At 30.0% G+C, this 10,000-nt stretch overlaps 1 protein-coding gene across 1 annotated transcript in view; it reads right to left on the reverse strand.

Moving 5' to 3' along the window:
* Positions 1-432: 432 nt before the first annotated feature.
* The window catches only part of LOC111709067 (glutamate-gated chloride channel), a gene marked incomplete at its 3' end in the record, with an annotated part of 11,583 nt that continues 2,015 nt past the window's right edge, over positions 433-10,000 (reverse strand). The window contains exons 3-9 of the mRNA XM_023482654.1: positions 9,845-9,915; positions 9,404-9,477; positions 5,431-5,500; positions 4,849-4,886; positions 1,828-1,952; positions 1,253-1,278; positions 433-514 (exon numbers count right to left, since the gene is read on the reverse strand). Of these exons, the coding sequence (XP_023338422.1) occupies positions 433-514; positions 1,253-1,278; positions 1,828-1,952; positions 4,849-4,886; positions 5,431-5,500; positions 9,404-9,477; positions 9,845-9,915 (486 nt within the window). The remainder of the gene's footprint in view (positions 515-1,252; positions 1,279-1,827; positions 1,953-4,848; positions 4,887-5,430; positions 5,501-9,403; positions 9,478-9,844; positions 9,916-10,000) is intronic.

The following is a 10,000-nucleotide window of genomic DNA, read 5'->3' on the forward strand; positions in this document are numbered from 1 at the left end:
AAACTTGTTTTAAGTGCAATGATGCCTCAGTACAAAATGTTAATCTTTTACCAGACTCTAATCTCAAGCTACTAAATCTAACCTCTGCTGTCAACGTTACTCATAACCTTGAAGGTGGACTGTCTGTACTCAACTAATCTATATTTTCAAACCTTGAACCGTCCCTTTATATGTAAATTAAATAAATTATTTGCAAAGTATAATGTATTATATTCATATTTGCATTTATCATGTGCATAAAATATATAGGATTAGCATGTGTATAAAATATATAGGATTAGCATGTGTATAAAATATATCGGATTAGCATGTGCATAAAATATATAGGATTAGCATGTGCATTTTCCTTTACAGTCCCTTTAAGTTGGATTTAAAAGTGTCATGAAATATTAAAAGGAGATAAACTCGTTCTTTTCTTTCCTGTATTCCTACCTGGGTAGATTAAGACCTTGGGCCAGCTGGACAGGATCAATCTCCTCCCAAAGATAGGTAATGTCGTCGGTGGTGTAACCATCTAGACAGAGACAGTTATAAAAATATTAAAAACTTAGCCCCCCCCCCCTTACTCCGGCCCCCTTCCACATTTCTTATAAATATTTTTTTTTATTAATGATTAGTATTTTAAACCTTGAAGCTTGGCAAAAATTGGGAAAATTTTTAAGTACTATAGTTTCTATTGCTCGTCATGGGGGGTCAAAATTGAAAAGTAAATTTTAAAAAATCAACGCATATGTAGATTGTATATTTTTGTATCACATGGTTTTATTTTCAAACCATTTTCAAGGTTTTAGCAAAACTATAATTAAATTTATTTTATTAATTTCCTTTATTTCTTTTGTTATATAGTATTATAAAATTATTATGTTTTAATTATCAAGCTAAATCATTATAAATGAATAACTGACAATTATCTTTTAAATTTTGTTATTAATTTTTTCCTTACTTTAGAAAAAACACGTGCAACTGCATTGCTTTATAAATAGCATTTACTGTTCTATTTACAGTAAGAGCAATATAACATTAAATTTTGCTTCCTGAAAAGTAAATTGTCAGTGAGGGTCATAAATGTCATAAATGTCATAAATGTCATAAATGTGTAATTTAGGGGCGAAAATAACAATTTGCAGCTTTGAAATCTTTATAGCCATAGCTTCAAAAAAGTTGTTTGAATCTGGCATAATATTCCGAGGTCTGGCCAGGCAACAATAGAAATACGGCCTGCAGTCTCTTTAATCTATGAATAATTCTAAACATAGGACAGACAGAGCCAAGGATATTCTAAACACAGAACAGAGTCAAGGATGTCTAAAACATAGGATAGAGTCAAAGATATTCCAAACGTAGGACAGAATACCAGGACAAGATATTCTTTAATGCGAAAAACTCTACTTCCCAAAATAAATCTAAGTCTGCGCTCCCTTTAAAAGAAATACCAATTCTCGGCCGTGGCTGCATCATATAAATATTGCCCGGTTGCAAAGCTGATTCTCGGGGGAAGGAAAACTTGTTAAAAATTAAGGAATGAAGAAATTAGTATTCTCCTTTCATCTCTTCAAGTTTACAAGAGGTCTAGGATTCAAAACTTTTCTTTCCAAATTACGTTTAAAACTTTTTTGGTTTTATTTTGAAATCATTTTTTATCGTGAACTTTATTTACAATGATTAATAATAATGATGATAAAAATAATAATAATATAATAATGATAATGATTAATAATGATAATGATTAATAAATATAATGATAATAATGATAATGATAATAATAATAATATTAATAATAATAACTATACTACTACTACCACTAATAATAATAACAATAATACAAACGATACTAACCTGATACTGTAAAGTACCTCACCATTAGGAAAAATTCTAATATAAACGTTATTAACGAGAATATTATGAAAGTGTCCGACCTTCTCGTTTCTGAAAAACGTATCTGGCATCCAGACCTAAATGATAATGGACACTATCTTAAAGGGACTGTAAGCGTAATTTCGAGGAAACCTCCATGCAAATATGGCAATACCCGATTCACATTGGTACCCTTTAAAGCTTTGTCTGATCAAAAATGAATGAGATATCAATGTTTATGATTTTGCAAACTAAAAATTTGCAATTGTGGTTTCTCTACAAAACTACAGGATGACATATAGTAATTATCAGAATTAAACACAAAGAAAAACGACAATATCTTCCATGTTATTGATCAGATTAAGGTTTCAAGGGTACCGTTGTGTAATATTGGGCATTGCCATCTCTACATGGAGATTCACTTGAAATTACGCTCACAGTCCCTGGGCTGTGTTTTATTCAGTTTCTTTAATTTTAATTCAACAATGTATAAAAAAAAAGTATAAAGAAGCAAAAACGGTACATTTTTGTTTGAGTGGTGAAATTGCGAACAAAAGTGACAGCTTCCTATAGAAAGGACCGAAAATTTACTAATAAAATCATGATATCTTACTTTTTTATTTTTTTTGGTCTTAAATCTTCGAAGGTATTGTAAAAAAGTACCTATAAGTACCTAATGTCTTTTTTTCTTAAAAATACAAAATCAACAAATGTTTGCAAAATGTTTGTAAAATGTTTGCAAAATGTTTGCAAAATGTTTGCAAAATGTTTGTAAAATGTTTGCACATAATGCGATATTCTATATAGAGAGTTGTAACTGTTGCCTGGTATTGATTAGCGTGATTAATATTATTCAAACTAAATCATATAAAACCTATTCCAAGAATTATTCTATGTTGATTAAATTATATGAGTTTTAAGAATTCATTGATCAAATATTTAGTTTAGACGATTAAAGCCTGATTTCGTTCATAACTTAATAATTTATTGTTCAAAAAATAATTAATAAAAATTTAATATTAGTTTTTGTAAAAGATAATCGATCTATCATAGAGCTAAAACATGGTGAACAATAAATTTTTAGAAAAGGGGCTAGGGGGGAAAATCAGAAAAAATTTGAAAAATGTAAAATTTCTTTGTTGATTATTACAAGACACATTTTATCTGATTTTTCTTTAAATGGATTTTCGTTGTAATATCAAGAGACTTTAATATTAAAGGGTTAACGGCAAACTCACAACGATACCGTTTACACTTGTATCTGATAATTAATAGTAATAATTATAATATGAGAGTCATCATCATTTTTCTGGCGTGGGAAATTTCCTCCATTATTATTTAGTAGTATATCCGGAAGTCAATTTTATATACAGGGTGTCCCAACAAACGTGGAAAATCAGAGACGAATTGGATATCGTCTTTGTTATGAATTGGCATTGTAATACCTAATTTCAAAAGCCATAATATTATTATGTCTGCTAGAGTTTATTTTATGAAAAGGGTTAAAGACTGCAAAGATGTGTCTATAATGTCTCCGCAAGATGAACAGTGAAGACGGACAAGGTTACTCTGTTTGTATACTGCAATTTTCTTGTATTACTAATGTATGCGGTCAAAACATAAACAAACAAAATGTGAACATAAAGCAGACGAAACTCTTACAGATTACAGCTTTATCAGTAGGTATCACTTTACTAAATCAAAGAATTATTTATAAAGATGATATCGAATTCGTCACTGAATTCCCATGTTTATTGGGACACCCTGTAGAATCCACAGCAATCAATGAAAGATAAAAACTAGGATAGATCCGTTGTTCTTGATTAGACGAAGGGATGAGAAAAGGTTGATCGGGTACCGTTGTGAATAAGACATGTCACTCTAAAAATATAGGTTCACTTGAAATATCACCTACAGTTCCTTTACAAGGCCGGGTAAAAAAGAACCATAATGTGGGGGTGGGGGGGTAAGTCTCTTAATTCCCAAACCCGTATCGGCTTTATGCTTTATTCTTGGTTTGCGTGATAGTACAATGGATACATGGATAAACTGAATAAAAAACAAATTGAAAAGAAACGTTTCTTTTCATACTTTTTACAACCTGATAAAAGATTAATGATTTTATTCTTTGTCTGCGGGATTTTGCATGACTTGTCAGATCTTTGAAAATGGAAGCTTTCGAACTAACTTTAACTTAAGAAGCAAGATAACATTAAATTTAACTTCATGTTTCTTGTAATAAAAATATTCAAAAGTTTCTGAAAACACTAAAAATTAAATTTCAACATTTTTTTTTTTGGTTTGTTTCAATAAAATGTGCACTTGACATCACATACGATTCACACCGGTACCCTTGAACGGTTTTTCTGACCAGTGATCGAATTTAAAGAATTTGAGCGGCGGTTTAAATTTAAGCTGCGGCTTAAATATGGTTGGTTCCACTTAAAATTGTATAAAATGTTTCAAGATTCAAGCCGGCGCTTAATTTAAACCGGGTTTTGGCAGATTTAAACCGCGGCTCAAATTCTTTAAACTCCATCTCAGGTGTCTATCATGTTTTTTTTTGAACTTGATAAATTTTAGTTTTGGTTTCTGCTTCGAAAAATGGAAAAAAAATAATAAGATTAAAACGACTATATCTGTAATATTATTTATTAAATTTTTAGAAATTACTGTAAACACTGGAAATTATGAAAATCTTCCAAATATAAATTCTTGGCAGATTTCAACATTTTCAAAATTTATTTCTGTTTTTGCTTGTTTTGATAAAGTGTTCCTGCATAAAAATCTAGAAAAATTGTTTTTATAAACATGAAACAATCATCTTTAAAAAAAAATTTTGATATAGAGTTTTTAAAAAGACAAGATATAATCTCGAAACTAATCAAAATCATGATGTGAAGAATGTGAATTTATCAAAACCTTCGAAAATATACTTGAAAATAAGCCAATCTGAAATTCTTGATACAGAATTCAAAAAAATATTGTTCTTACCTTTTTAGGATCAGTCAGTGTGAGATACTTTATTCTACCTAAACAAATTGCATTTTTTGCAAAATACAAATATTTAGACACTGCACTGTACAAAATAATTTGCCCAGTGTCCGAATTGAATGAATTAAAGCCGCGACTCAAATCACCAAAAACCGGTTTTAACTAAGCGCCAGCTTAAATTTTGATATACTTAATACAATTTTAAGTAGAACCAACCATATTTGAGCCGCAGTTTAAATTTAAGCCGCGGCTCAAATTCTTTTAATTCGGACTCTGGTTCTTTAAAGAATACAATTTAAGAATGTACTGCAAAATATAATTTTTATGAAACATTATGAGGTTATACTAGAAATTTACTCTTCAGAGACGACTGTTAGGAATTAACTTTGTCTTATGATTAAAACTATTGTTCCCTGCAGCTGTAAACTTTATCATTTCTTTTCCAGATGATTTAGTATTAGAAAATAAATAATATTTGGGTAGAAGATCCAAGCTCAACCCTGTGGACTATGTATCCTAATATTTAAGGTGTTTTATGTTGTCGTTAAAGTCTCATATTTTGTGGGTAACCCTGTATATAACCTGTACTATCGAAAAATTTGAGCCGAGGGTCAAACCATTTTTGACGAAAAGTAATTTGAACAGCAAACTCCTAAAAACAAAGGTTTTTAATTATCTCTTCCAAAGAAAGGAACTGATTATTCTTCTCCAATTTTCTAATCCCTTATCTTTGCAACCTGATGGTTATATATTTGGTTTGACTTGTGTTTTGTATCTGTTTATACATTTTGGTTTGACTTGTGTTATCTATCTGTTTATATATTTGGTTTGACTTGTGTCTTGTAACTGTTTATATATTTGGTTTGACTTGGGTTTTGTATCTGTTTATATATTTGGTTTGACTTGTGTTATCTATCTGTTTATATATTTGGTTTGACTTGTGTCTTGTAACTGTTTATATATTTGGTTTGACTTGTGTTTTGTATCTGTTTATATATTTGGTTTGACTTGTGTTATCTATCTGTTTATATATTTGGTTTGACTTGGGTTTTGTATCTGTTTATATATTTGGCTTGACTTGTGTTATCTATCTGTTTATATATTTGGTTTGACTTGTGTCTTGTAACTGTTTATATATTTGGTTTGACTTGGGTTTTGTATCTGTTTATATATTTGGTTTGACTTATGTTTTGTATCTGTTTATATATTTGGTTTGACTTGGGTTTTGTATCGAATAAACGTTGAAACGGTTGGACTGGGTTGGACTGGGTTGGACTGGGTTGGACTGGATTGGACTGGGTTGGACTGGATCGAGCTAAAATTTTCTGTGTAAACTCACATGATCTAAGTAAATGTTTATGGGTGGTTAAATGTGCGAAAGTTTGCGTGAAAATAAATTAATTTTAATAATCCAACTTCAACAGATGAATCCGCTGAATTTTGTTGCATGATGGAGTAGAATGAACAAATGTTGGCTTTAAAACAAACTAATTTCAACTGGTGCGAAGCGTCCTAATGGCTTAAAATCATTAGTGTATCTAATATCTATATATGGATGTTTGTTTGTCTGTTTGTATCCAATAAACGTCAAAACGGCTAAATAGACTGGCCCAAAATTATGTGTGGGAAGTGGGACCTCCAGGGAAGGATTTATGTATAATCAAAATCAATGAAAACTATTATAAAATATGCGAACTTTTTTTATTCGTATGTACAAAGAGAGAATGTTCATAATTAAAGTAGAAGATGGGCGGGCTAAAAGCTTAGAAGTATTATAAACTTCTCGGATGGATTTCAACAGAAAAACAAGAGGAAAAAGCTAAGAATCCAAACAGATAGTTTTCTCTTGTAAAATTTCCCTAACAAGGGACATTTCCAACTTTTAAGAAGTGATTTTTTTGTAAAAATTAATTTGTATTTTACATTTGGAGAGGTTAGTGCTTAAATAATGATATTATAAATGCATGAGAGGCAGAAATGGAAATTAATTTATTCCAGTTCCCGACCTAATTATAATAATAATAATATTAATGATAATAATGATAATGATAATAATCTAATTGTACAAAAAAAGAAACTAAAAGTAATTTCCTGGGAAAAGATTATAACAGTCACCTTTTCTTGTATTTTTCACTAAACGTTAAGGATAAAACTTCAGATACGACCGTACGAAATATATCTATACTTTTACATGTTGAAACAAGTAAATTTCATTTTGTTTGCCAAATTATCAAACAGACTTTATATAACAGCTGAAGATAGTAATAGTTCAAGATTTTTAGGTTGTCATTAAAACCTCATTCTTTATTTGTAACCAGCACTGTATATTGTTTCCCTTCTCTTTAAACTCCCCAATTCCACCCCAGGGGGGGAAGTATTAGAACTAAGGAGGTGAGGGGGGAAGTATTAGAACTAAGGAGGTGAGAGGGACTAGGGAGTATTATAACTAAGGAGATGAGGGGGGGGAAGTATTATAACTAAGGAGGTGAGGGTGGAAGTATTAGAACTAAGGAGGTGAGAGGGACTAGGAAGTATTATAACTAAGGAGGTGAGGGGGGAAGTATTATAACTAAGGAGGTGAGGGTGGAAGTAATAGAACTAAGGAGGTGAGGGTGGAAGTAATAGAACTAAGAAGGTGAGAAGGGAAGTATTGTAATTAAGGAGGTGATTGTGGAAGTAATAGAACTAAGGAGGTGAGGGTGGAAGTAATAGAACTAAGGAGATGAGGGGGAAGTATTATAACTAAGGAGTTGAGGAGGACTAGGGAGTATTAGAATTGAGGAGGTGAGGTGTTAGAACTAAGGAAGGGAGGGGGGTATTATAACTAACATTCTCATTCGTCTCTCTTTCTGAATTTCAATTCCCCCTGAAAATTACTCTACTCCCTCCCTTCCACCCTTCCTCTTCCACAATCAAGATTATTCTACTCCCTCCCTTCCACCCTTCCTCTTCCACAATCAAGATTATTATACTCTCCTAAACTCCTATAACCCTCCCCTCCCCCTCCTGGCTAAAGCAAATAAAAACCTGTATTCTAAGTATCCCCCAGGGATGTATTTGGCTTAAACTGGAGTATTGAATACCTCCGCTGAAACGAAAGGGAAGTGCTTTGTTTTACAAAATGGCGATTTAATTCATGCTGTATACTGCATGCGTATTTATATTAAAACTAGCTCAAGTTCCCGGCGTTGCCCGTGCAAAAATAAATATTGAATTTAAAATTTTGTATAAAAAAAATTCGGATTTTGAAAAAAATAATTTTATTTTAAAAAATTTGAATTTTGAATTTTGAAAAAAATTCAGCCAATTTGGTCCAGCCGTTTTGCCAGCTATATAGCTAACATATGTTAGCAAAAAAATTGTCTATCCCTCATTGTGCTCATCAAGTAACAAATATTTGTTTACAAATAAATCCATAATTTTTGTTGTAAAACATCAGTTTAACCATGTTTATTAACTGAAGAGGTGCAATCAGAAAAAAATCTGTATTAATGAATATTAAAACTGTGAAGCTGCTCTGATTATTGATTTATAATTATAGTTAAATACAAATATATATAAATGAGCGAGATCTTTATTTTATAGAGATATACTTTGCTTGTCTATTTGTTTGTTTGTCTGTTAGTTTTCATAGGACCTCACATGACCCAAGAGAATGTTTATGAAAGCTGAGAATTTAAAAATTTGTCTTATTATAATATTAATATAATCCGTTTTTGCTTTATATTGTATGAAGAGAAAATTATCAAAGATAGAGCAACAATTTATCGTTGAAATAGAAGATGGGCGCAACGCGACCTAAAATCCTAGTATTGATATATTGCGTTATTTATTTAGAAATTGGAGTCACAGTGAGCTGTTTCGTAACAATCTATGAAAATTTTCCTATTACTTCTTTAACAACAAAAGCTAAAAACTAGTGCTTTGAAGTTCAAATTTTACAACAAAAAAGCTTTTTTCAACAACAAAACTTGTAGGAGATAATTTGAAAACTTTAAATTGTTGCAATAATAAGGTTTTATTTCCTTACAGGCTACTATTTACACTAAGAATTTTAATCCTAATAAACAGCTGATTATTTCAAATTTTGGAATAAAGTATTAGAATTGTTGTAATATAATGTTCCACGAAATATAGTATCATTCAAATCTACGTCGCGTAAAAAGTTTTTTTTTTGCCGGAATATATTCGATGCAATATTTGGAAACAAAAACATCTAATTAATACATATTTTTGTCAATTGCTATGCATGTGAACTTTATTCACGTAAAAACATTTTAAAACAGCTCCTTATATATTTTTGATAATTGCAAAAAAAATCATCAATTTTATTTTTTCAAGAAATTTGAATTTTTGATGAAAATTTAACTTTGAAAAAATCTGAACATTTTTTTCAAAAAAGTTCCAAGTTGTCCCACCCTTAATTTAACTCAGTTTTAAAATCCATCAAATTTATAAATTTATTGTATTTTCCGAGAATCCATTTACAGAGAAACTGTTTCTTATCACGAAAATGAAATTCTGAAAACAAATTAATTAAAAAAGATAATTTTACCATTTTATAATCGTTGATATCATTGATAGTTCGTAGGTAAATGTTCACATTAACAGCTGTCGACCCAAAAGGATCTAAATTATGAACAAATTATCGACATTATCTGAAATGGTGATTATCTAAAAAGGTGTTATAGTGTTTAAAATGATTTAAAATGACGATAAAATTATTCAATGTTGAAAAAATTACTTAAATAGTATATGCTGATATAGTTATTAAAAAAAATTAAAATGATGAAATACGTGTAAAAATGATCTTAAATGGTAAAAATATATCAAACGTTATTAAATAATTAAAAAGTGGTTATCAATTTTATCTGAAATAATGAAAAAATATCCAAAAATATTATAAAATTAAATAGTCATTTGAAAAATGAAAAAGTTATCAAAAAAATTCGAAACTTCAATTTTAATTGATGTAAAATCTCCCATGAAACAATACCTGTTATATTAGTTGTTTTGTTTAGAGCTTGTGGCCGGATTCTGGCATCGTAAATAAACCCTTTCTTATCCCTAAATATGAAAATTTATATTAAAATTGAAAAATGTAGCATTCTACCTCTAAGAAAATAATAAGTAAAAGAAATCTAAATATATG

This window comes from Eurytemora carolleeae, unplaced genomic scaffold (assembly GCF_000591075.1).
Source record: "Eurytemora carolleeae unplaced genomic scaffold, Eaff_2.0 scaffold377, whole genome shotgun sequence".
NCBI classification, from domain to species: Eukaryota; Metazoa; Arthropoda; class Copepoda; order Calanoida; family Temoridae; genus Eurytemora; species Eurytemora carolleeae.